The sequence below is a fragment of the Salmo salar genome, chromosome ssa19, assembly GCF_905237065.1.
Source record: "Salmo salar chromosome ssa19, Ssal_v3.1, whole genome shotgun sequence".
In the NCBI taxonomy this organism is placed as follows: Eukaryota; Metazoa; Chordata; class Actinopteri; order Salmoniformes; family Salmonidae; genus Salmo; species Salmo salar.
Window position 1 is genome coordinate 51,173,053 of NC_059460.1, and position 25,866 is coordinate 51,198,918.

Sequence of the window (25,866 nt, forward strand, 5' to 3'; positions counted from 1 at the left end):
TCTGTGCCCAGTGGGATTCCACTGTTTCCATCCAGTTTGATGCATGATCATGATTTATACAAAGGATTATTCTTTTCAGACATAGTTCTTTATTGATTTAGCTTGTACTGTAATCCACGCCAAACATCCAGCACATCATTCTGGTAAATTCATGTTTCACATAATCATTAAAATATTTAGTCAGCTGAGCTTTTCCCGGAAAGATCAGCCCGGGGTGTGGTGACCTGTTCAAGGATGCAGCAATGGAGTTCTCTGTAATGTAGTAATGGAGTCCTACCAAAGACACCAAACCAACAGCTCCACCTAGTGCTTCTCCAACATAAACATTTAATGTTTTACATTACAGAGGAATGAATATGTTTAGCAGGTGTGGACTGGAGAGCAGGTTTTGTTAGATTCTTATTTTTTTACCCTTGCACAAAAAATAATAAGCATATTCTGTAGTTTTGTTACAGTATAAATATATTTATTTTCACTCTTGATCATACAGTGCAGTTATTTAAACTCGTCTGTTAATACACAGAATATGAAAGGGTGTCAAATTTACAACAGTCAGACATTATTTTACAAACATGCACAAGTGGTAAAACTACAGTAAAATAAGCAGCTTGTCTCTGGGGAGTTGGGTGATTGGGTGCGGGTTATAGGTCGCCGTCAGTGTAGGGGCTGTGCATGGGGCTGGGGATAAGGTAGTGGCTGAGTCAGTGGGGGCTAGGGCTGGGGATATGGTAGGGGCTAGAGTCAATGCAATGGGCTAGAGTCAGTGGGGCTGGGGTAGGGGATGAGACAGGGGCTGTGGCTTGGGTAGAGGCCGGAGTTGGGATGGAGTTAGTGCAGGGCCTGAGGCTGGTCAGGCATGGGTGCTGTGGTCTTGAGGTGGTTAAGGGGAAGGGCCAGGGTCTGCAGTAAGGCCGTTTCCAGGCGCAGCTGCATGGCATCCAGTCGCTGGTCCATGTGTTCCATCAGCCTCCTCTCCATCTCGCCCAGACATCTCTCCAGAACCTGCTCCAGCCCTCTGCAGCATGCATGCTCCTGCCTGCAAGACGATCCATCACAGAATAGGTTTTCATAAGAATTAAACTACCTCCCTTTGGTGTTGTCGCCCTCCCATGTTAACAATGCCCTTGAACACATCCTCGCTATCCTCACAGGTTTCACTGGACCAGGAGTTTTCCCTGACAACAAGACCTGTACGGTCATACAGACACAAACCATACACCGACATTTCCTGGAACATAAACAGACACACCACAATGCCACCAGAACCATTACCAAACCCAGACAGACAGACATGGTCAGCCCTGACATCCTCCATCCACTTGACTCCTAACCACAACATCTGGACACCATTCTACTCCAACCACACCATGTAAACATTCAGAGGGAGTTTTACATTGTAGTTAGACCCACCACCAGTCATCATACTCACCGCGGGCCGTTGGATGTCTTTGAGGCATCCTCGATGCGGAGCTGCGTCACCTGCCCACACACACTCTGCAGCATAGGGAGCAAGTCTGGGCTGATGCATGGCCTCCGTCCTCCTGGCTGGCCGTTAAGAAAGGGTGACATCATGTCTGCCAGGCCGGTGTGAGTATCGCAGGCTGCATGAGACTGGGGCCATGGATCTGAGGAGGCAGAGTCAGACATCTCGTCTGGCTGGAGGCTAGTGTTGACTGAGGGGTGTTGAATGTCAGTTGGAGCTGAAGAGGGTCCGTTAGTTACTTTAGCAAGAGCAGAGAGAGCCCCACTGCTCATGAGGAGGGGCAGAAACCCACTCAGTGAGTCAGCTTTGTTCTGGAAAAAAATACCAAAGAGCTTGATTTACCATACAATACAGCGATTGTCTTCGGTGTTCTCTGTTCACTAGTCTTGAGCTTCTCGCTATCTAACAGCCATCTTGGTGGGTAGAAGAATGAACAATACAATACAATAGAGCCAGTGTCTCCTGTGTAATTTCGGACTGCGTAATTTTCCACTGAGGCTTCTATTGACTGGTATTGGTGAATGTGATGCTTTGACGTCAGCGCGGAACCCACCTTCTGCTGAAACTGGACCATGTTCATGAGGCTCTGGGCCCCCGGTGAGAGGCTGGCACCCATCTCCTCCACCATGGACTGCACACGGAGCATGTCGATGCTGGGCCCCAGGCTCAGCGAGCAGTCCACAGGTGTCAGTGTCTGTAGGCCCATCACGACCCGAGCCACAGCCACACTCCCTCGCCCACCAAGAGACAGTAGCTGAGAAAACACAGAGGTTAGCCCAAGAAAGGGCACCACCCATAATAATCCGAACTAGACAGGTAAAGGGGATGAGTCAATGGATTTCATGTTCACAGAGACATTGCTATGTGCTAGTAGAGAATAAACAGGAACAGGACTGAATTAGTAACTACTGTTGATTTGAAAGCTGTGGTTGACATGCATACCTTCACCTCACATGATGCGGCGGGGGACTCCAATATTAAGTGTTTCCTGTAGAAGGGTCCTCTCTCTGCACTGAAAAGCAAAAAAAATAAAAAGTTTTATAAAAAGACGTACCACATTACACACAATTAAGATACTGTACCCATTTTTCGCTTTAAAATGTATGCCAAACAAAAAAACATTAATTTCTAAGTTTAACAAACCATACAACTCTATGCACAAGGAATGCTTTTAATAATTTACTCAGAAATGTTTACAAAAAAACATTTCCTGGACGAACTGTGCAGATGCAAAATTTGGTAACAGAATTTCTGTAAAAGCCGTCCGTTTTTTTATGTGACCACGCTTCCCAAAAACTTAAATATCTGCTCTGGATTAAGTTTAAACAATGTCTGCAGAAAGAATGATGTGTCAGCTATGACATGACAGCTTAACTAAAAAAAAGTGGGTTACTGAACTACAGTGAAGTGGATTTACACCCAGTAACAGAATTGCAGTAATAGAATTTCATCGTCGGTCCCTGATCTGTACTACACAGAAATGCATAATTATGGATATGGATGTCATTCTCTTCATGGTGATGTATCATGTATAGGTACACAAAAAAAGGTAGAAATAAGCAACACACACTACCGTTCAAAAGTTTGAGGCCACTTAGAAATGTCCTTGTTTTTGAAAGAAAGGCAACATTTTTTGTCCATTAAAATATTAAATTGATCAGAAATACAGCGTAGACATTGTTATTGTTGTAAATTACTATTGTAGCTGGAAACGACTGATTTATAATGGAATATCTACATAGGCGTACAGAGGCCCATTATCCGCAACCATCACTCCTGTGCTCCAATGGCACGTTGTGTTAGCTAATCCAAGTTGATAATTTTAAAAGGCTAATTGATCATTAGAAAACCCTTTTGCAATTATGTAGCACAGCTGAAAACTGTTGTTCTGATTAAAGAAGCAATAAAACTGGCTTTCTTTAGAATAGTTGAGTATCTGGAGCATCAGCATTTGTGGGTTCGATTACAGGCTCAAAATGGCCAGAAACAAAGAACTTTCTTCTGAAACTTGTCAATATATTCTTGTTCAGAGAAATGATGGCTATTCCATGTGAGAAATTGCCAAGAAACTGAAGATCTCGTACAACGCTGTGTACTACTCCCTTCACAAACAGCGCAAACTGGCTCTAAACAGAATAGAAAGATGTGCACAACTGAGCAACAGGACAAGTACATTAGAGTGTCTAGTTTGAGAAACAGACACCTCACAAGTCCTCAACTGGCAGCTTCATTAAATAGTACCCGCAAAACACCAGTCTCAACGTCAACTGTATAGACGCGACTCCGGGAGGCTGGCCTTCTAGTTCCTCTATCCAGTGTCTGTGTTCTTTTGCCCATCTTAATCTTTTCTTTTTATTGGCCAGTCAGATATGGCTTTTTCTTTGCAACTCTGCCTAGAAGGCCAGCATCCCGTAGTCACCTCTTCACAATAAGCCTTTTAAAATGATAAACTTGGATTAGCTAACACAACGTGCCATTGGAACACAGGAGTGATGGTTGCTGATAATGGGCCTCTGTAGATATTCCATTAGAAATCAGTCATTTCCAGCTACAATAGTCATTAACAATGTCTATACTGTATTTCTGATCAATTTGATGTTACTGTAATGGACAACAAAAAATGTGCTTTTCTTTCAAAAACAAGGACATTTCTAAGTGGCACCAAACTTTTTAACTAACTAACATATATACATACATACACACACACATTATTAAATACATATATATACACACACACATACATACATACAGTGCCTTGCGAAAGTATTTGGCCCCCTTGAACTTTGACCTTTTGCCACATTTCAGGCTTCAAACATAAAGATATAAAACTAATTTTTTTTGTGAAGAATCAACAACAAGTGGGACACAATCATGAAGTGGAACGAAATTTATTGGATATTTCAAACTTTAACAAATAAAAAAAAAACTGACAAATTGGCAGTGCAAAATTATTCAGCCCCCTTAAGTTAATACTTTGTAGCGCCACCTTTTGCTGCGATTACATCTGTAAGTCGCTTGGGGTATGTCTCTATCAGTTTTGCACATCGAGAGACTGAAATTTTTGCCCATTCCTCCTTGCAAAACAGCTCGAGCTCAGTGAGGTTGGATGGAGAGCGTTTGTGAACAGCAGTTTTCAGTTCTTTCCACAGATTCTCGATTGGATTCAGGTCTGGACTTTGACTTGGCCATTCTAACACCTGGATATGTTTATTTGTGAACCATTCCATTGTAGATTTTGCTTTATGTTTTGGATCATTGTCTTGTTGGAAGACAAATCTCCGTCCCAGTCTCAGGTATTTTGCAGACTCCATCAGGTTTTCTTCCAGAATGGTCCTGTATTTGGCTCCATCCATCTTCCCATCAATTTTAACCATCTTCCCTGCCCCTGCTGAAGAAAAGCAGGCCCAAACCATGATGCTGCCACCACCATGTTTGACAGTGGGGATGGTGTGTTCAGGGTGATGAGCTGTGTTGCTTTTACGCCAAACATAACGTTTTGCATTGTTGCCAAAAAGTTCGATTTTGGTTTCATCTGACCAGAGCACCTTCTTCCACATGTTTGGTGTGTCTCCCAGGTGGCTAGTGGAAAACTTTAAACGACACTTTTTATGGATATCTTTAAGAAATGGCTTTCTTCTTGCCACTCTTCCATAAAGGCCAGATTTGTGCAGTATACGACTGATTGTTGTCCTATGGACAGAGTCTCCCACCTCAGCTGTAGATCTCTGCAGTTCATCCAGAGTGATCATGGGCCTCTTGGCTGCATCTCTGATCAGTCTTCTCCTTGTATGAGCTGAAAGTTTAGAGGGACGGCCGGGTCTTCGTAGATTTGCAGTGGTCTGATACTCCTTCCATTTCAATATTATCGCTTGCATAGTGCTCCTTGGGATGTTTAAAGCTTGGGAAATCTTTTTCTATCCAAATCCGGCTTTAAACTTCTCCACAACAGTATCTCGGACCTGCCTGGTTTGTTCCTTGTTCTTCATGATGCTCTCTGCGCTTTAAACGGACCTCTGAGACTATCACAGAGCAGGTGCATTTATACGGAGACTTGATTACACACAGGTGGATTCTATTTATCATCATTAGTCATTTAGGTCAACATTGGATCATTCAGAGATCCTCACTGAACTTCTGGAGAGAGTTTGCTGCACTGAAAGTAAAGGGGCTGAATAATTTTGCACGGCCAATTTTTCAGTTTTTGATTTGTTAAAAAAACGTTTGAAATATCCAATAAATTTCATTCCACTTCATAATTGTGTCCCACTTGTTGTTGATTCTTCACAAAAAATTACAGTTTTATATCTTTATGTTTGAAGCCTGAAATGTGGCAAAAGGTCGAAAAGTTCAAGGGGGCCGAATACTTTCGCAAGGCACTGTACATATACATACATACATACGTACGTGTGTGTGTATGTTAGTTAAAAAGTTTGGTGTCACTTAGAAATGTCCTTGTTTTTTAAAGAAAAGCACACACACACCTGTCAGGCTGTGTGTTGGGGTCTCTTTCCCCACGACAGGTGCCACAGTAGTCCCCTGCCTGGGAGTAGACCTCAATTGTGCGGGCCTCGCTGGTCACCAGCAGGCTGGTGATGAGGGCAGGGCAGTGGGGTGCACAGCGCAGGGTGATGACACACGGAGACCCCTCCTCTACCTGCTCCAGGAGCACTGGAACACACCTAAGGACAAACAAGAGAGTGATCAAAATGTGAAAGGTTAGCAGTATTTTTATTAAGAAAATCAAGGATTTTAATATCGGTGCTGTAACTATTCTAGAGAGTGGAAGTTAGTCTAGATAGCTATCTAGACTGTCTGGGGCTTCCTGGAAGGTTTCAATTTGAGTTAAGGCATGCATAAACCATTTATGTGTGGTCATTTAAAAGTTGACAGTGGAGAAGATGATAAATAAGGTGTCTTACCCGTTTGGTGTGTCTCTGTCGATCTGACTGATGTCAGTGTTGTTACTTGACTGTACTGGGAGAAGGATGTCAGAGAGTTGGCGCTCCTGTGATTTGCAAGCCCATGACGTGTGCCCGTTGACAGGTCCATCTTTGCTTGTGTTCACGTCAATACTGGCCATGATGACGACCGCTTTCCCTAAACGTAATGCCTATCTGGCCTTGGGTAGTTAACTAACTAGCCAAATGGACTGGTAAAATACAAAACAGATTCCTCTTCTACAGCACAGTGACGTTATGAACAAATGCTGGGGCAGAAACAGTTATTTCAGTCGCACTGTTGGTTTGTCTATGCCAGCCGGTAACCGTGCAAAAATATATCAAGCAATCCTATCGACTCTCAAGGAAATGCTAGCTAACGTTAGCATGTTAGCCAGCATACAGTCGGCCCGTCCATTCTTGGGTCAATGGATGGAAACGTGAGTTAAAACGCTACAATTCATACCTTACATCAACCAATCGTTTTAGAATGCATATCTGGCGACCAGACGACTAACTAGCTAGCAACGTCGATGAAAGCACGGCTTGTTTATGATGTTACACCACCAATGAAGCACTTCCGGGTTACGCTTTTTTCCCTTCTGTGGATCGGTTTCTATTAAATAACACAGCCACTAACTCAAAATTGGCTTCAGGCCGATCGTTCAAAAATAATAAAAACAAATAAATGCTTTTTGGTCTTAATTTAAGATTAGGGGTAGACATAATGTTAGCCGTGTGGTTAAGTTTAGGCTTAAAATCAGATTTTAAGAAGAGAAATTGTAGAAATAGGTCGGAATTTATGACTTTGTGGCTGTGTTGACCAAACCAGTCCAAACCAGTAGACTGTATAAATGAATAATGATAGTAGTAACCATCCAATTACATATATTATCATGCAATTATTAGCTAACTATTAATTAATGATGACATTTCGTGGATGAAAAACAAAAACATTTCTATTAAAAACAACATTTAACATGCTGTTTTATTGAAAGACTGACTGGAGTAGTTTTGAGTGAATTTACCATAGACATTAAAACCAGGGCACAGATTTACACAGCACTACTGTATTTCACTCACTGTTTAAATTAAACCGCCAGGTGGCGACATTCACCATCCTGCATAATGGCAATACAGAGAAAATGGAAACCGGTATGTAAACCTACCAGTTAACCGCAGCCCAGTTCAAAATACCGAGGATTTTGAGAAAACAGCCGTGGCGTTCGACGTGGGGATTTTAACCCTCTTCCGAAAGCAGTGCTGAGCGGAATAAGGTACCGAAATATGTAATTGATGTTCTAAATTACTGCATGATATTGCTCACTGAAGTATTAGAGGAACGTTACAGTCACTATGACCATTCGTTTTGGTCATCCCTCTCTGAAATAACACCTTGATGTTAACGCTAATTTACATTGTAAAATTGCCAGTCACATCGTTGTTGCAAATTGAACAATAGATTTGAGTTATTTAAATTTTTATCGCAGCTGATAGTTTGCCTGCTTTACAGTAGGAACAAAATGTGTTAAGGTATTAAAAAAAAAGTTTTGTGTCGCAGCTGCAGTAAAATTTAGCTATGCGTGGAGTTTTTATTTTTTAATCTCCTTAGTATTTATTTGCTTGCTTCGTGTGACAGTAACATGTTGCTGGAAACAATTGGTTGATACATTGATGCACACATGTCGCACATCCTCAGCTGACAAAGATTTCTTCACATGTTGCAACGCCGAGAATATTGGCATTTCAAGAGTAGATAATTGCCTAATTAGAACGTTCAGAAACATATCTGCAAGCCCATAATTTTTTTTGTTAAAACATTAATTTGCAGTCAACTCTAGTTTTTGTCAGTATGGTTTACTCCAAGGCTAGGAAATCTATTTTGATGGTGCTCCCAAAAATCCCTGCGATGGGGGGAGGGGCATGTACGTGGCAGTCTTGTCTCCCTGAATTATACTCCCTGGGTTGAACCTCTCCACAATTGTAGGGTCCTTGCTGTCTGGGAGCCTTGGGACGTCCATACTCTCCATTGAATTTACAATGTATTATATAACAATTTCACTTTATTTTAGTGAACAGTAATAGCAGACACAGATGCATCACCTCTGCATGTCCTCACCAGTTTTCTTAATCTAATAGCTCTTTGTAGTCTTGTTGGGTCACATCTCACACATTCCTGACCTTTTGATGAAATACCTACTTTCCATTTACCTAGATAGGGTTGGGTGATAGGTCATCTGCCCTGGGCCTGTGTTCACCTATTGCACATCTGTTTCAAGGGTACCTACCTATCCAAAAACAAATCCAGACCATCATAAAAAGAAATTAAGCTCATAGACCTATTTATTTACAGCACCTACTGCCAGCCGTTTGTGTGAACTTGTGTACTCTCCCGGGTATTTGATTACCTGTCGTAAATACTTGAGCAGCCCAAAAGGGAAATCAAGCCTTTCCCTTCCACCTCGGCCTCCGCCCCCTCTGCTCCTTGCTCTCCTTGGGATGCAGCTGCTGCTCTCACTGTCCGGCTTGTACTCTGTCATCCTAAAGCCTCACATGCCCTCTGGTCACTGTCCGGCTTGTACTCTGTCATCCTAAAGCCTCACATGCCCTCTGGTCACTGTCCGGCTTGTACTCTGTCATCCTAAAGCCACACATGCCCTCTGGTCACTGTCCGGCTTGTACTCTGTCATCCTAAAGCCTCACATGCCCTCTGGTCACTGTCCGGCTTGTACTCTGTCATCCTAAAGCCTCACATGCCCTCTGGTCAAACGGAGTACTGACCTCTTAGCTAGACTTATAGTTAAAACATGTTTTTTTTATAGACAGTCATTTAAAATCCCCGCTTTGAGTCTATGAATTGGCTGACACAGTAGTAGTTGTGTAAAGAACAAAGGCCTTGTGAGAGCAGTGAAAAGGGCCATGCAGGGTGCGTGAGCTGGCAGTGGCTGTATATTCACTTGGTGCGTGCAGACTCGGTGGGTTCTGAAGGCAAGTCTGGCAAAGCCCTATCCCCAGTGGGTGCAACACATTTTTACAAACTTCTGCTCAGCCACTTAGCATGCCGAGACTCGCAAAAGTATTTTGATTGGTGCTGTTAGTTTCATAAAAATATGTATTTCAGAAGTTTCCTGTCATGAGATCATCAGTGGATAGTGTGTCCAAGTGCCCTGACATCTCACCGGTATTAATGATATGTAACGGACTAGCAACTCATCTACCTCGTTTTACAGACCCCTGTGCGGCAGTGCAAAGATGGAGTTGAGGGTCGTCTGTTGTGTGTTGTTGACCTGTCTATTCTACACATCCTCCGCTGATAAAGATTTCTTCACTTCCATCGGTAGGTTAAATGTCCTCTCATTTCATGAACACCTCTCTGTTGATCCCTTTATTCAGTAGTTTCATCGCTTCCAGCCTGTCTTGGTCACAAACAATGGCTTGAACGGCATTGCTCCCTATGAAAAATGTTTATCACCGACATGAACATTACAAACATGTCTAAAATGTTGAACGCATAGAAGAACTAGTACAACGTTTGACCCCTATGTGTTGCACTGTGTTCCCTAGGTCAGATGACCGATCTGCTGTACACAGAGAAGGACCTGGTCACCTCTCTGAAGGATTACATCAGAGCTGAGGAGGACAAACTAGAGCAGGTCAAAAAGTGAGAGGAGAGCCCCGAAGCACAGGCAGTCTCTTTTATATCTCTCCATCTCTCCCACAGGCTCTGGCAGGTTATAAAGTGAGAGCCCCAATACCCAGATAGCTACTCTCTCGCTCTTGGTCACGTTGCTCTCTCCCACAAAGCACCATGCTATAAAGACTGTCAAAGAGAGGAATGTACATCACAGGAGGTTGGTGGCAACTTAATTGGGGAGAACGGGCGTGTGCTAATGACTGGAGTGGAATCAGTGGAATGGTATCAAGTACATCAATCGCATGGTTTCCAGGTGTTTGATGCCGTTCCATACGCTCCGTCCCGGCCATTACGCTGAGCTATCCTCCCCTCACCAGCCTCCGGTGGTATACATATCCTGCTTCACGACACTATCTGTATCTGCAACATGTCTTTAGAGGGTGTCATATTGCCATGTCTCTAGCTTACGATGGGTCTGGCTAACCAGAGATCTAGTTCCTCTGGCTATGAAGATGGCACAATAAACCAACAGGGTGTTTCAAGTGCAGGACATGATGTAACTGTTCTCTTTTTTGCCTTTCAAGTATGTGTGTGTGTGTACATGAAGTTGCATGTCATATGTAAACGGGCATATGAAAATGATTCACTGTTTGCTTCTGAGTCATTAGTTTTTTTTCTTTGTTTATTAGTCACGTGCACAGGGTACAGTGAAATTCTTAACTTCCAACAGTGCAGGTCAAGAGGAGTAGCCTATATTGAATGCCTTTTCCCCTCCATGGTGTGTCCAGGTGGGCTGAGAAGCTGGATGTGTTGTCGGCCACAGCCACTCAGGACCCAGAGGGCTTCCTGGGCCACCCGGTCAACGCCTTCAAGCTGATGAAGAGGCTCAACACAGAGTGGGGAGAGCTGGAGAGCCTGGTCCTCAAGGACATGTCTGATGGTCAGGGTTACTCATACGCCTCTATTCTAATGACTATAAATGCTATATTACCACATAAAGATTCAATCTTCCCAGTTATTGCTAATTGACAACTTAATGAAAAATAAAGAAAATCACAATATAATCAGTCATGTTGCATTTTTGGCAGTCACTGACGTGATGGAACAGGGTTTGTTTCTACAGAGATTCATTAAATAATGGAGGTGCATATAGACGACGGCCTCCATGCACTTACCACATTCCTCATTTTGCTAAGTTCGCCGTATTGTACATTGCTCTTCAATAAAACATTTTTTTTGTTCATTAGCAGAGTACACACAATCCCAATTTTAGCTTCAGAGTAGATTGTGCTGATGTATTGGCACATTGAACCATGTAGTGCGCCGTAGTTTAACAACTCAGCAGATAGTGCTAAAACAATGACGTCATACCATTGTTCTCCAAGCATCTTTTAGCATCTATACCACCCTGTGTGAAGATGGTAGAATTGAGGTTCCTTAACCATCTATCCTTCCCATACTCCAGGGTTCATCTCTAACCTGACCATCCAGAGACAGTACTTCCCCAATGATGACGACCAGACGGGGGCAGCCAAGGCCCTGCTGAGGCTCCAGGACACCTACCGGCTGGACACACACACCATCTCCTCAGGAGAGCTTCCTGGTGAGTGGGGCTGGGAGGTAGAGGCTAGGGGCTTAGGGCATCTACTGGCTAGACACGCTCACCATCTCCACGGGGGAACTGCCTAGTGAGGGCCAGGCAGGGAGAGGCTGGCTAGGGGCTTAGGGCATCTACTGGCTAGACACGCTCACCATCTCCACGGGGGAACTGCCTAGTGAGGGCCAGGCAGGGAGAGGCTGGCTAGGGGCTTAGGGCATCTACTGGCTAGACACGCTCACCATCTCCACGGGGGAACTGCCTAGTGAGGGCCAGGCAGGGAGAGGCTGGCTAGGGGCTTAGGGCATGCGGTGGGAGCTGCATACCAGGACTGGATTAGCAGCGGACGTGTTGCCGGCAGAGGTTCTGTTAGAGCTTCAGTGATGGCTGCTCCTACTGTTGCAGGGGGAAATCGTGCACAGTGCTCACCACATGCAGTGGAACACCCCATTTAGTCCACATGGATGCTTGAAATGCCATATAAGTGAGCTGCATGCAAATGCTGCTGAGATGGAGATGTGTGTCACTCTGCACATGTTAACATCTACACACAGGAACCAATAAGGATGTCGCTATGAGCCCTATGACAGTGGAGGACTGCTTTGAGCTGGGGAAGATCGCCTACTCTGATGCCGACTACTACCACACAGAGCTGTGGATGGAGCAGGCCCTGAAACAGCTGGACGGGGGAGAGGAGTCCAGCGTGGACATGGTAACCATCCTAGACTACCTCAGCTACTCCATCTACCAGCAGGGGGAGCTAGAGAGAGCCTTGGACTACACCAAGAGACTACTCAAATTGGGTGAGTGGAGACTGCTGTAGTACTTGTACATTATGTAAGGCCAAGGGCCTGTTTGAATACTTTTGAAATTGATACTTTGTGTCTGAATCTATAACTGAAAGCCGGGTTACCTCCCTTTGGCTTTCACCAGTCCAACCTAGTCAGATTACTGAAATACATTTTTTAAGTACTGTCACCCAAGTATGTGTATTATATTTGTTTTTCATGTCTTGATCGTAATGCGCAGGACAATACTGAGTAGACTCATCTTCTGTCCTAACAGAGTCTGTTGTGTTTCTCAGACTCTGCCCACCAGCGAGCCAACGGCAACCTGAAGTACTTTGAGTACCAGCTGGCCAAGCAGAACAAGGTGGAGGCGGAGGAGAGCCAGAAGGAGAAGGAGAAGAGAGAGCGGGAGAAAAGAGAGGCATCTGACAAGAAGGGCAGACCTGCAGACTACCTGCCTGAGAGGAGGAAATATGAAGAGCTGTGTCGCGGCGAAGGCATCAAGATGGTGAGAGCCACTAACTGTACCACAGGAGGTTGGTGGTACCTTAATTGGGGAGGACCGGCTGGAGCGGAATTAGTGGAATGGTATCAAACGCTTGGTTTCCATGTGTTTGATGCCATTCCATTTGCTTTGTTCCAGCCATTATTATGAGCCGTCCTCTGCTCCGCAGCCTCTGCTCAGCTGTACTAACCAGTGGCTGGTGGCACTTTAAATCGGAGGACAGACTCGTAGTAATGGCTGGAATGGAATAAATGGAAAGGTATTAAACACATGGCTTCCATTTGTTTGATCCCATTCAATCCTTTCTATTACTATGAACTGTCCTCCCCTCACCAGCCTCCACTGGCTAACACACACACTCTGCATGCACAGCTTCTAATGGCTATGTATTTTAAGTCCTAGTCCTCTTGAAAGACTTTATTTGAATAGATTTATACACTGCAAATTGACCTCCACTAAGCCCAAAAAGATGTTGTTTTAGTGTGTGTGGGGGTAGCTCGGGTGGCCCTCTGGATCATGTGTGATCTGTATCCCTCTCTTTCAGACCCCGCGTCGTCAGAGTCGTATGTTCTGTCGTTACTCTGACAACAACCGCCACCCCCTGTACGTGCTGGGTCCCGTCAAGCAGGAGGACGAGTGGGACCGCCCACGCATCATCCGTTACCACGACATCCTCTCCAACAGCGAGATCGAGAAGGTCAAAGAGCTGGCCAAACCCAGGGTGAGTTCAAAGTTCAACCTCCGGGGGAAGACTGGGTCTGGCGTGTGGGTTTTCCAGAATTATAATGAATCAGAATAAGGATAGTTTTTGGGGAAATGATGCAACCTTAGGTGTGGTAGACGTTAGAATGTGTCTGAGATGCATGCTGCCATAAGAAGACTGGGGATGCCCACCCTGCACGAGGACCTGACTGTACCGTGTGTTTGTTTTATACACTGGCTGGATAAGAGCAACATCCCATTTGTTTGGCACATACAGTAGTATTTGATAGCTCAGTTAGAACTAGAAGTGAGTTTTGACTCGGCAATGAACATCACCTCAAACGGTCGTAACTGAATCGAGTGGTCGTAACTGAATCGAGTGGTCGTAACTGAATCGAGTGGTCGTAACTGAATCGAGTGGTCGTAACTGAATCGAGTGGTCGTAACTAAGTCATAGCTTCATATCAACACCTAACTTTTGCATGAATCGTGTATTAATGTAAATGATCGAGATCCATAACTCAAGCTAGAGTTCAGCTCTTGCAGAGGGTAAGGGGGCCCAGCAGGAACACACAGTACAGACTTAATGTAGCCTCGTAGTGTATGTGGGTCCAGCAGCCAGTCAGTGTGTAACAGGGATTGTCCCTGTAACCCATGTCCTCTCTGCCGGTTGGCTGTTGGCTCCACAGCTGCGCCGGGCCACCATCTCCAACCCCATTACTGGTGTACTGGAGACCGCCCACTATCGCATCAGCAAGAGGTAAGACCAGCAGGCAGGGATGGGCACAGCGCTGTACCCCATACCCCTCCGCACCCCGCATCCTCTCCCTCCGCTTGGGCAGGATCCTTGGCAAGAGCACAACAGCTAATCGGGAACTCTGCAATTTAAGCGTAGAGGGATTATAACGGATTGGAAATTGACAGTTTGTATGTTTGGGGAAATATTGCCTGAACAAGTAACATTCTTGTGAGATGGTAGACACTTTGGGTATATTGGAAACTAGGTTGATTTTGAAGGTATAATTCAGTCCCTCTGGGCCCGTGCTCTTGCCAAGATGTCCCGCCACTGCTTTGATCATAACAAGAGGGAGGAACAGGAGTCCAGTACCTGCTTGTTATGACTCCATTAACAGTAGTCGGGGTGTGACCAGGCCAGTTTAATATCTTCTACCTTTGGTAGCGTCTCATTTAAGTTTTGGCTGTGACCGTTGCAAGTCATGTACTGCAATGGTTTTAGACCTGATGGTCCGCATGCCCTGGCCTAGCGTCAGTCTGTCTCTCATACAGCTGCTTGATCATTCAGTGATGTCTCTCCTCTTCCTCTGTGTCTGTCCTCACTGTGATCTGTGACTGTAATGTGAACCGTCCGGGATACTAGCTAAGGCGTGCCACCGTGCATGACCCCCAAACTGGGAAACTCACTACAGCCCATTAGTCTCCAAGAGTTAAGGGGTCAAAGGTGACGGAGAGGGGCCTGCATGAGGCCCTGTCTGCCCTGCTCATCCCTACCTCTCACCCCCTTTTGTGGAACTTTACTTATGGATACACCTACCTCTCCACCTCTCCTCCTCCTGCAATGACATCGCTGTCTCTCCTCTCCAACCCATCAGACGATTGACATCATCGACATGACAACCCAATCCATGCAGTGGCAAACAGTTGTTTTTCCTAATCTTTTTCTGTTATCTTGGTGCAGGCTCTGGCGTATCTTACAGAATGTTTCAGTGTATGGGTGGAATCTCCTCTTGTAGAAAGGGGTCTGCCTGCCTATTTGTTCCCTTCAAGCCTGTTTTCATGTGTTGTGGCTATAGAGCGCCCCCTTGTGGAAATAGATTAACTGCAGTTGATGAGCAAATGGAAACATGGTGATCTTCCTCTGTTCCTCTGACCCCAGATTTCAGCTTCATTATGCCAATTAACCTAAATTAGCCAAATTTATTCAGCATTTAGCTCATAACCTGCTCAATGTGTTTATGAATTATCTTAGGGACATTTAGTTATCAGGGTTCTCGGTTAGGCTCTATATTTTTCTTCTTGTTAAATGAATGGTTTAATGAAGCACTCCGATACAGAAAACGTTTTTGTAACCATACAGCTTATATAGCAGCTGATGGAGTATTTATATCTAAGGATGTGAGCCAGCATTCTGGCCGGACTCTAATGACAGCACTTCCAACATAACCCTGTCATCCAGTGAGGACACTCGCACATGTATACTTCAGAATTAATAGTTTGAGGCAATTTTTAAGGCATTTCCTATTCATCTTTATAACATGCACAGGCTACGCTAATTGAACAAAGGACACACACATTCATGTTAACTGAGGGCGTGTAAACAGAGCCTGAGATGTGGGCCTGTCTGACTCAACATGTTTGGAAGTGAGGCTTGGCTCCTACCCAATGAAAGGATGAGATCTTGGTCTCCCCAGTCAACTCTGCTCCCTTCTGGACACTTACCAGCATCTTCTGTTACTCCCATAGCTGTTCAATCTATATTTATACATTTAAACAGCAAGGTCTGTAACAGAGGGACAGAAGGGACTGGGGTCTGTTTGTTTAAATTAATAACCCAAACTCCTAAATGGTCACTCTTCCTCATAAATGCCCCAACTTCCTTGGTGAGAAACAGTTAGTTTTTAATGTTTTTGCTCTGAGACTGGATAAATTTGGAGTTCCCTTTCACCTGTTTCAACCAGCCTGTTTCCTTCTCCTACAGAATCTTAATTTGAGCCAGTTTGCTACAGCAAGAAAACAATTCTGAAGCAACAGGAAATGTGAATTATTATGTGGATCATAATTGTAGGGGTCGATGCATTTTTCGTAAGGGAAAATCAAGTCTTCCGAAGCATTTTTAAACCTCAAATGCACTACAAGTTTTACATTTCCTGCATTGCAGGACAGTTCTCCTGCAACAGGGTGATCAAATTTAAGATCCTACATCTGTATACCCCTTCTAACCTACAGTACTACCACATGCTGTCCATGCTGCTATCTTAACTGTTAACTGTGGACACACTAATCTAGAATAACATTATTCTGCTGCCTGGCTGCAATTTTAATGCTAAATAAAGATGTATTTTATGACTCCGAAACTCTCCGTCTCTCATCACAGTGCATGGCTAACCGCCTACGAAGATCCAGTAGTGGACAAGATAAACCAGCGCATTGAGGATATCACCGGCTTGAATGTCAAGACTGCAGAGGAGCTACAGGTAACACAACCGAACATCAGGGTGGCTGAGGGACTTTAGTAGGACTGGAGTACTGGCAGGAGGGGATACCCTGGCAGTACATCTGTGTGGTTTAGCAACCAGTGACGTGAATACACACTGGTGGGTAGGAGCATAGGGCCAGTAACCGAAAGGTTGCTGGATCGAATCCCCAAGCTGACGAGGTAAAAATCTGTCGTCCTACCCCTGAGCAAGGCTGTTCGCCAGGCGCTGAAGACATGGATGCCGATTTAAGGCAGCCCCCTGCACCTCTCTGATTCAGAGGGCTTAGGTTAAATGTGGAAGACACATTTCAGTTGAATGCATTCAATTGTACAACTGACTAGGTATCCCCCTTTCCCTTTAAACAGTATGCCTATTATAGCAACTGTATAAAAACTCAGTGCAAGGAATAAACTTTACTGCTGTTTATTACTTAGGAAGAGCCTACCGAAGTACTAGACGAGTGTCTCTAATGACAACACAGCATCTGTCACTGAGTTTGTCCTCTGTTCATCTCTCCTCAGGTGGCAAATTACGGCGTGGGCGGGCAATACGAGCCCCACTTTGACTTTGGACGGGTAAACAAGGCTTTTCTTTCTATTCTGGTCAGGCAACTATGACCTTTATGCTGTATGACAGAGAGCCAGTGGGTGACTGTTGATGGCTGGCACACGTGCATCAACTGTTGCTAGTGGGTTCATATGTGGATGGGAGTTTTTCCTTGACTTCACTGTTAGTGTTATTGAACCTTTGTGTATGTTCCATGTCTTCGTAGAAAGATGAACCGGATGCATTTAAGGAGCTGGGCACCGGGAACCGTATCGCCACCTGGCTCATTTACGTTAGTATTAAGCAATTCACTATTTCAGATCCAGTTCATAGATTTGGATACAATTTTGGGTCTTACGTTTTTACCCATGTGTAAATCTAATTTCAAAGGTTCCTTTTAAAAAGAAATGGGTTTCAATTAGGTTGAGAAAAAAAGCTCTCGTATTAAAGTGGTATGATGCGATGGCTTGACGAGGCTCTCTGTTGCAGATGAGTGACGTGCCTTCAGGGGGAGCCACTGTCTTTACTGATGTGGGAGCTGCAGTGTGGCCCAAAAAGGTGAAACACACAGCTGTGGTGTTCACTTTGAATCATTTTCCTGTTAAGTGCGTGATGGGGTTTATTTATTTGACATGTTGATGCTAAATAAAGAGCTTTGTGTATGTGTAAACTGTTCTTTTTCAGGGAAGTGCAGTGTTCTGGTATAACCTGTTTGCCAGTGGAGAGGGTGACTACAGCACGCGGCACGCGGCCTGTCCTGTCCTAGTGGGCAACAAGTGGGGTGAGCTGACCCGTCTCTCATTACATCCTATTTCCTACACCCTGAGAACTTCAGGTCTGCCCCGAGGGCAGTGATATGGTTGTTTCAGGTCCGCTAACGGTTTGCTGCAGCAGTTAACAGTGGGTCCTTGTTGGTCATGTCCTCCTGACTTAGTTTCCTCTTCCTTCTCCAGTGTCTAACAAGTGGATGCATGAGCGAGGCCAGGAGTTCAGAAGGCGTTGCACTCTGAACGAGTCAGAATGATCAAACGGAATACGCTTTTCTCCTCTCATCCCTCTTCCTGGACCCTCCTGACTCTCGGCTCTGTGGGCTGTGAAGTGCCCTCTGACCTCTCGTCCTCCTCTCCAAACTCAGTGTTCACTGAGGCTCTGGCTGCTCATTTGATGTCACATTTATTTGTAGTTGAGGTGTGTGTGTGTGGTTCACCAGTGGGTCCGAAGCGCTTCGCTCCCAGTCTGTGCCTTCCGTCATGGGTCTTAACCTGAGGAACTTTTTTATTTCATTCTCACCCTTAACAGGGACTTTGATACAAGATACTAAGTTAATTAGAGCAAGCAACACAGCTGCTTCTCCCTTTCAACTTCCTGCACATTACATGTTTTGGTGTGCACTACTCTTTTCCTCTACCTGAAAACACTCCTTTTAACCATCACTCCAATCCCTTCCTCTACTCCTTTTAACCATCACTCCAATCCCTTCCTCTACTCCTTTTAACCGTCACTCCAATCCCTTCCTCTACTCCTTTTAACCATCACTCCAATCCCTTCCTCTACTCCTTTTAACCGTCACTCCAATCCCTTCCTCTACTCCTTTTAACCGTCACTCCAATCCCTTCCTCTACTCCTTTTAACCGTCACTCCAATCCCTTCCTCTACTCCTTTTAACCGTCACTCCAATCCCTTCCTCTACTCCTTTTAACCGTCACTCCAATCCCTTCCTCTACTCCTTTTAACCGTCACTCCAATCCCTTCCTCTACTCCTTTTGACCATCACTCCAAACCCTTCCTCTACTCCTTTTAACCGTCACTCCAAACCCTTCCTCTACTCCTTTTAACCGTCACTCCAAACCCTTCCTCCACTCCTTTTGACCATCACTCCAATCCCCTCCTCCCCCACTGCTTCCCAGCACACAGATGACCGAGACCAGTTATAAATGCACTGTCACTGTCCCCCTCTCCCTCATCAACCGGTCAGAATCAGATGACCCCACATCATATCAGACCTTCAACTTCAATGGGGGGGGACATCCCAATGATCCTGTAACCAGGGGTTGATGTTGGCCAGAGCCACAAAATGGATGTTCTAACAGGTGTCGGGTTGGACTGGGGCTAGATAGAGGGCTCGTGGGAAGGATGGAGGTTTATTGGTTGGTTGCACTATGACAATCAGGGTTAGTTATTAGGATGATACTATATGCAGGCCAGGCTTCTAAATTATGACTGTTGTAGTTGTTTATGCGCCTTAAAATGTGGCAGTACTACCTGAGGTATTTGATAGGAAAGCATCAATGTGAGGGCAAAGACTTGTTCTAATGTTACCATCAAAAAAACAATTACATGCTTGGAGTTTTACACAGTACGCACAGGGTCTGGGCTATTATCACACTTGGGGCAGGTCTCAGAACAGTGATTATCTAATAGTGTTTGATCCCTATTGCAGAAGGCAATGTTTGCATTCATGGTAAATGCTGCATATATTCACTCAATTGTAAATTACCTTTCAATATCGCTGCCCCACATCCCCTCTCTACCAATGTCATGTCTTCCACGGGGCAATAGCACCGAGGTCATTCACTCCATTACTGCTGCACAGAAACACTGGCATTCAAAGCCAATGGTACACTGTGTCTGAGTCCCTCTGTTCCTCCCGTCTCTCCAACTGCCTTGGTGAAATACAGCAGCCTGCAAGTGCTGACTCATCCGTTTTGTTACGGAAGCAAAGCTCCTACCTGATCATTCATTGGTCTGATATTCAGAAATGAAATCCTTTGATTGAAAGATGGTGCTAAGAATCAATAGGATTATTAATCCCATGCATCACTCCACAGATTAAGCCTATGCTGACCCTGGGAAATCTGTTAGAATGTGGCTATATACACTCCAAAGCAGAAGAGGCGATAGGACGGCTCATTACAATGTCTGGAATAGAAACAACGTGAGCCCATCCTCCTATATCCTCCCACCAGCCTCCTCTGCTCCAAGGTGCAGTCCTTATTTTATTTGAAATGTAATAATGGGATGTGTGGCCAGATGTTGTACATGTGAGATTAATGTTTTCTAAATAAAGTGTTCACTGAAGACTAAAGTGTGAGCGAGTCAGTGTGACATTTGTCCAGACCAGACTCAATTGACTGGAACTGCAGAAATATTACCTCTTACCTCAGGTACAATATTAATACCAACCAAACCCTGAAGCAGTTCTGGGGGGGGGGAAATAGGGTATCTATTTTAATCTCTCCATGATTTGATACAAAAGGCAATTTGTTAACTGGATTACAGAAAAAAAGTCAAAATGATTTTGAAGTGCAGAAAGGTAGTGCTGGCCACAGCCCTTCACTGTAATAGAAGGCTCTGTGGTGGTTGGCAGCTCAAGGCAGGGGCATCTTGTAGTCTGCAGGGTGGTTTCCCTCCCGGAGCTTTCCGAAGCAGCCACGTATCAGATCTACTGCAGCGTTGACCGTGGAGCTGATCTCATCCTCTGTCCTGCCTCTCTTTGGGTTCACCTCCACCATGTCCATTGCAGACAGCATCCCTGTGGAGACAAAACACAGCTCAACACACACCTGACTGACCACAGACACTACATTGAAGCAGCCTCTACTGTGTGTGAGATCTCTCACCTGTCTGACAGATGTGCTCTGTGATGTAGACTCCCTCTCTGTAGGTCAGCCCTCCCACTACTGGGGTTCCTGTGGCCGGGGAGATGGATGGGTCCAGGGCATCGATGTCATAGCTCAGGTGGATGGGCTTCTTCACCCTGTTAAATCAATTCATTAAAATCCGTGTTTTGCCATCAGAACACGTCAATGCCCAATATTCACATTGATTTATCAGTGTCCGATGTAGTCTACCATGAATAGCAAGAAATTAAAACTAAAGTTTTGCGGTTATACTTCGAGAAGATGTAGTCACATGTCTCCTCCATCACTTTGGATATTCCAAGGCGATCCACCTCTGTCATGGAGTAACCTTTGATACCCAGCAACGTCAGGATATGGCTATAAATGGAAGAGTTAGTTTTAATTCTTCAGTAAACAAATGGATGTAGTGCAAGGTTATATAATAGGATTCAGAATGACAAGCAAAAACATACTGCTCTTCTGGATCCACATCTCTCAAGCCAATGTAGACTATGTCTTTGGCTGATACACATGGCTTTATCCAGGAGAAGTTGGGCAGAACTGGAATCTAATCAATCAAAGAAAAGGAGACAAGTCCGCATCTAGAACTGTAGCTCACACCCATGTAGAATTTTATGGCTGCAGGTAGCCTAGTGGTTAGAGCATTGGGCCAGTAACCGAAAAGGTTGCTGGATCAAATCCTCGAGCTGACAAGGTAAAAATGTGTCGTTCTGCCTCGGAACAAGGCAGTTAACCCACCTGTTCCCCGTTAGGCCGTCATTGTAAATAAGAATTTGTTCTTAACTGACTTGCCTAGTTAAATAAAAGGTTAAATAAAAATACTGTCACCACCTAAAACATAAACATAACTGATGACTATTCTCTATCAAAATGTTTCATTTTATAATCAATCCCTCTAACGTATGATGACCAAGGACGTGCACAGGAAGAGGAAGTCTTACAGTAAATCCTCAAAACTAACTGACATTGCACAACTGTGTAAATACTGGTATTGCGAATACCAAGGTGTGGCTGATCTAACATTTAACTCTGTTGCAGGGCAAAACAACCAAATGTTTTATGGTACAGTATTTGAAATATTAAAACTTGGGGATGCCTTTGGGGGGAATAGGAGGAGAGAGAGAAGGATAGAGAGATCACCTTGGAATGCAGCTCATGGATGAGGTAGGACATGGGCTGTCCGTGGATATTGCCTGTAGGGGAGGTCAGGGGTGTGTTGATGTCTGCATGGGCGTCCACCCATACCACACTGAGGTCCTTCTTAGCTGCTGCATGCCCCTGGATCGAGCCTATCGCCAAACTGGATACAATCATGAGTGAATTCCATATCATATTGTCAGGAAACACTCCCTGCCCACAATCCTGTGAATTTTGTCTGGTTGTTGACACTGGGCTCTTGCTCTAATATGGGTAGATATGACACACACACCTGTGGTCTCCTCCCAGCATCACACAGGTGTGTCCGTCATTCTTCACGGCGTGGACGGCAGCAGACAGACGTTGGTTGGCGCTGCCCACCGCTCTGGGACTCTTCACATTGCCTATGGGCTCATCGTTGGACACCTCCTCAAACGTCACGTTGCCATAGTCTTTGACTGCACAGCCTACAGAGGATGAGATTGGGCAACACAAGTCACCGAAGGAAATGTATTAGTCAATGCACTTACAGTAATCTGGTGTCAAAATTAATCAAGGAAGGAGCTCTCAATGCATCACTTTGAAAAGAAAAGCCACACACTCTCATTAATAAGGTATCAATGGATCACCATAGTAATTACAATTTACCATCCACGTACATCAGGGGTATCAAACTCATTCCATGGAGGCCCTAGTGTCTGCCGGTTTGGTATTTCCTTACAACTAAGACCTAGGCAACCAGATGAGGGGAGGTCCTTACTAATTTAGTGACCTTAATTCAGCAATTAAGTACAAGCGAGGAGCGAAACAGCCACTCGGCGGAATGAGTTTGACATGTGATGTACATGTACATGTTATAACCTAGTCCCCTCAAACTCAACTCTGGACCTCGAAGCCAGTTCCACTGTATTTTCATTATTCCCCTCTAATCAGGGACTGATTTAGACCTGGATCACCAGGTGTGTGCAATTAATTAGCAGGTAGAATAGAAAACCAGCAGGCTCCGGACCTCGTCGGGCAGGCCTGTGCAATTCCAGTCCCCGGGGCCTGATTGGTGTCACACTTTCCCCCCCATCCCTAGCAAACACAGCTGATTTAAAATAGTTGCATTCTAAACTGAAGATCGTGATTATTGGAGTCAGGTGTGTTAGCTGGGGCTGGGGCACAAGTGTGACACCAATCAGGCCCCTGAGGACTGGAGTTGCCCAGGCCTGTCAGAGTTGAATAGCCCTGACCCAATCCTTGCCTCTAAGCTTATTTGCAATGTAAAACAACTCCTCCATTTTGCCTAGATGCAAATGAGCGCTCTCAAAATTTAAATAAATTACTTATTTTACTGTGCTTGTTACTATGTTAGTGATTTAGATGTCTGTCTGCTATTCTCTCTGTAGAGCACACAGGCAGGGTAAGCATTGACTGAGCACTTGTCTGTCCCCCCCCCAAAGTGCCCTCAACTGTTGCTGGTGGGTGAGTGAGCACACTTTCACTGGCATGCATACTGTGTGCAGGAGGCTACCGTTGTCATAACCCAAACACACACACACACACACACATGGAAGAGGGAGTTATGCAAGGTCAGGAGAGCTAGGCCTATCAGATCCCTTGTGCTGTGTGCCATAACTAAAACAGAGAGGGTGCCTAGGATGTCTCTGATCTCACGTGATTGCACACAGGGGCAGAAGCTGACACTGGGACACAGACAGACAGATCTTGCTCACGTGTTGATCCCTCAGTCACTCTCACGCCTTTCCAGTAAAACTTCCCATGACTAAACACTTCAGAGGACAGGTCAGTCTCACTGGTAGTCTTTCCAAAGGACACCACTTCTGTCGGTGATACCCTGGTCTTGATCTCAAGTTTAAGTTCAGGTGTATTTTTCCCCAAAAGGATTCTCTTTGTACCCTAGCATATGTTTTGTCACTCATTCATATGGTTCAGAACTGCCCTGGAATTTAACCAGAGGAGGCTTGTGTGAGGAGCTATAGGAGGATGAGCTCATTGTAATGGCTGGAATGGAATTTATGGATCTGTATCAAATACGTCAAACATGGAAAAACACATCAAACATATGGAAACCCCCACATTGACTCGATACAGGTACCCCTGTATATAGCCTTGTTATTATTTTATTGTGTTACTTTAACAAAAAAAACATTTGTTTATTTTGCAAATATTTTCTTTACTCTTATTTTTCTTAACTTCAATGCTGGTTAAAGACTTGTAAATAAGCAGTTCACGGTAAGTCTCACATGTGACATTTTTATTTATTTGATTTGTTTGACGCATTTGCTCCATTCCAGCTATTGAACAATGAGCCCGTCCTCCTATAGTTCCTCCCACCAGCCTCCTCTGAACTGAATGTGGTCATGGAAAGTAAATCATGCTGTTCGCTTGTGTAAATGCTATTGTCATGTGACACCAGGTTTGAAACTGACCCCCAATATGTTAAATGATTTATCTCAACACTTCTGCCCAGCCAAGTCAAAGAAAATGTTAGATATCTGGAGACTGATCTTGGAGAGATCACTTACTCATTTGATCAAATCAATAGCTTACTGATGCAACTATTGCAATTTGGGGATTTACAGGATAATTTCATCATCCCTCTCAGAAAACAGATTGTTAACAGATTCCCTTCACTGTACATTATCTATTTTCACAGTTTTACTCAGCGAAAGTGTCTTCAATTCTGCACTGTAGCTACCTATTGCCTACATTACAGAATGAGTGTAAAACGCAATATCGGGACGTCACCTTGCGCTCTGAGCTTTTCCACCAATCCGGCGGAGCGAATGAGTTCTGGTCCTTTCTCCACACCATCCCTCGGCTGCAGTATAGATAGATTAAAATGACTGTGTATTATAGCAACACATAATATATCACAAATGTATAGTTTATTGTATCTGAACGGTAGTATATGAAGCCTATTCGATAACATATCGAATGGTATACCTATCAATAGCCTATAATAAATTACCTACAGTACACACCTGTCCTTTTGAAAAAGGCGCTCCAATAATTCCAACTGAGTGATGATGAGTTCGCTTATAAATTTGGAAGGCGAGTTGTAATCCTCTCGAGTTCTTTGTAAGGACCATTATCCTGTGTCGGGAAACACTGTACAGGAGCACAGAAGAGCCGCTTCTGCTTGCACTATCAAATTGTTCACTGAAATCAAAAAGGCACACCACACCGGCGTGAGCGTGGTACAGTAGCCTAAACCCAATTGGGAGCCTATGTCCGCTGTAACGGTCGGGTCTAGAGGTAAAAGTTTCGGCACCGCCCCAGCATCATCAAGGATTAGCGACTTTGTTCCACTCCGAATACAAAATTGCATAACCTAATCTTCCGCCTTGTATTTCACACCAGGGATATGGTCGATCTTCTCTGCTGGTGTCAATAACTAAAAGTCATCCATTTACAGCAATAGCCATTTGCTTTCCAAACAGTTTTTCAGCGATTGCATATTTAAATATTGCGATATGCCTGGCTGGATCTCTGCTTTTCAGCTACAGTCGCAACTCAACAATCACCTATTTTGGTATTTGCACCCCGCTGTAGGCTATGCGATTTAAAACAGTCCACACCTGTTGTAATTCGGCGCATGTGACAATTATATATATATATATTTATTTAAAGAAGGTAATGATCCTCTGTGACCAAATCATGCTTTCTGGTTTA

At 44.5% G+C, this 25,866-nt stretch overlaps 3 protein-coding genes across 5 annotated transcripts; 1 reads left to right on the forward strand and 2 right to left on the reverse strand.

The window, feature by feature from the left end:
- Positions 1 to 444: 444 nt before the first annotated feature.
- cssa19h10orf88 (chromosome ssa19 C10orf88 homolog) lies at positions 445 to 6,980 on the reverse strand. Its single transcript, NM_001140141.1, has 6 exons — positions 6,403 to 6,980; positions 5,965 to 6,162; positions 2,426 to 2,495; positions 2,037 to 2,237; positions 1,430 to 1,794; positions 445 to 1,036 (listed from the first exon to the last, which is right to left on the reverse strand). Exons 1-6 carry the CDS (start codon positions 6,561 to 6,563, stop codon positions 829 to 831), a joined length of 1,203 nt encoding a protein of 400 aa, NP_001133613.1. The 5' UTR covers positions 6,564 to 6,980; the 3' UTR covers positions 445 to 828.
- On the forward strand, positions 6,575 to 20,495 carry LOC106578992 (prolyl 4-hydroxylase subunit alpha-1). Of its 2 annotated transcripts, none has more exons than XM_045702431.1 (15): positions 6,575 to 6,860; positions 9,651 to 9,757; positions 9,985 to 10,081; positions 10,843 to 10,994; positions 11,520 to 11,657; positions 12,206 to 12,454; positions 12,736 to 12,947; positions 13,489 to 13,665; positions 14,336 to 14,406; positions 16,759 to 16,858; positions 17,383 to 17,436; positions 17,634 to 17,699; positions 17,897 to 17,965; positions 18,092 to 18,188; positions 18,361 to 20,495. In XM_045702431.1, the coding sequence occupies exons 1-15, from the start codon at positions 6,679 to 6,681 to the stop codon at positions 18,429 to 18,431; spliced, it is 1,842 nt and encodes a 613-aa protein (XP_045558387.1). In that variant the 5' UTR covers positions 6,575 to 6,678; the 3' UTR covers positions 18,432 to 20,495. The 2 variants fall into 2 exon arrangements, with proteins under 2 accessions (XP_045558387.1, XP_014013842.1); XM_014158367.2 differs by lacking the exon at positions 6,575 to 6,860 and adding an exon at positions 7,533 to 7,697.
- Positions 20,496 to 20,605: 110 nt separating this feature from the next.
- Positions 20,606 to 25,744, reverse strand: LOC100500786 (arginase-1). Of its 2 annotated transcripts, XM_014158368.2 has the most exons (8): positions 25,176 to 25,744; positions 24,940 to 25,012; positions 22,478 to 22,652; positions 22,189 to 22,348; positions 21,501 to 21,595; positions 21,301 to 21,405; positions 21,028 to 21,164; positions 20,606 to 20,939 (listed from the first exon to the last, which is right to left on the reverse strand). In XM_014158368.2, exons 1-8 carry the CDS (start codon positions 25,281 to 25,283, stop codon positions 20,776 to 20,778), a joined length of 1,017 nt encoding a protein of 338 aa, XP_014013843.1. In that variant the 5' UTR covers positions 25,284 to 25,744; the 3' UTR covers positions 20,606 to 20,775. The 2 variants fall into 2 exon arrangements, with proteins under 2 accessions (XP_014013843.1, XP_014013844.1); XM_014158369.2 differs by lacking the exons at positions 24,940 to 25,012; positions 25,176 to 25,744 and adding an exon at positions 22,834 to 23,003.
- Between the last annotated feature and the right edge of the window lie 122 nt (positions 25,745 to 25,866).

Coding starts and splice junctions, on each gene's coding strand:
- LOC106578992 (XM_045702431.1), top strand. CDS start 6,679: ATGAACAAATGCTGGGGCAGAAACAGTTATTTCAGTCGCACTGTTGGT. Junction 10,995..11,519: donor CCTCAAGGACATGTCTGATG/GTCAGGGTTACT, acceptor CCCATACTCCAG/GGTTCATCTCTAACCTGACC. Junction 18,189..18,360: donor CCTAGTGGGCAACAAGTGGG/GTGAGCTGACCC, acceptor TTCCTTCTCCAG/TGTCTAACAAGTGGATGCAT.
- cssa19h10orf88 (NM_001140141.1), bottom strand. CDS start 6,563: ATGGCCAGTATTGACGTGAACACAAGCAAAGATGGACCTGTCAACGGG. Junction 2,238..2,425: donor CCGCATCATGTGAGGTGAAG/GTATGCATGTCA, acceptor GTGTTTTCTCAG/CTACTGTCTCTTGGTGGGCG. Junction 1,795..2,036: donor TGGTCCAGTTTCAGCAGAAG/GTGGGTTCCGCG, acceptor ATTTTTTTCCAG/AACAAAGCTGACTCACTGAG.
- LOC100500786 (XM_014158368.2), bottom strand. CDS start 25,283: ATGGTCCTTACAAAGAACTCGAGAGGATTACAACTCGCCTTCCAAATT. Junction 22,653..24,939: donor GGAAAAGCTCAGAGCGCAAG/GTGACGTCCCGA, acceptor CATCCTCTGTAG/GCTGTGCAGTCAAAGACTAT. Junction 22,349..22,477: donor ATGCTGGGAGGAGACCACAG/GTGTGTGTGTCA, acceptor GATTGTATCCAG/TTTGGCGATAGGCTCGATCC.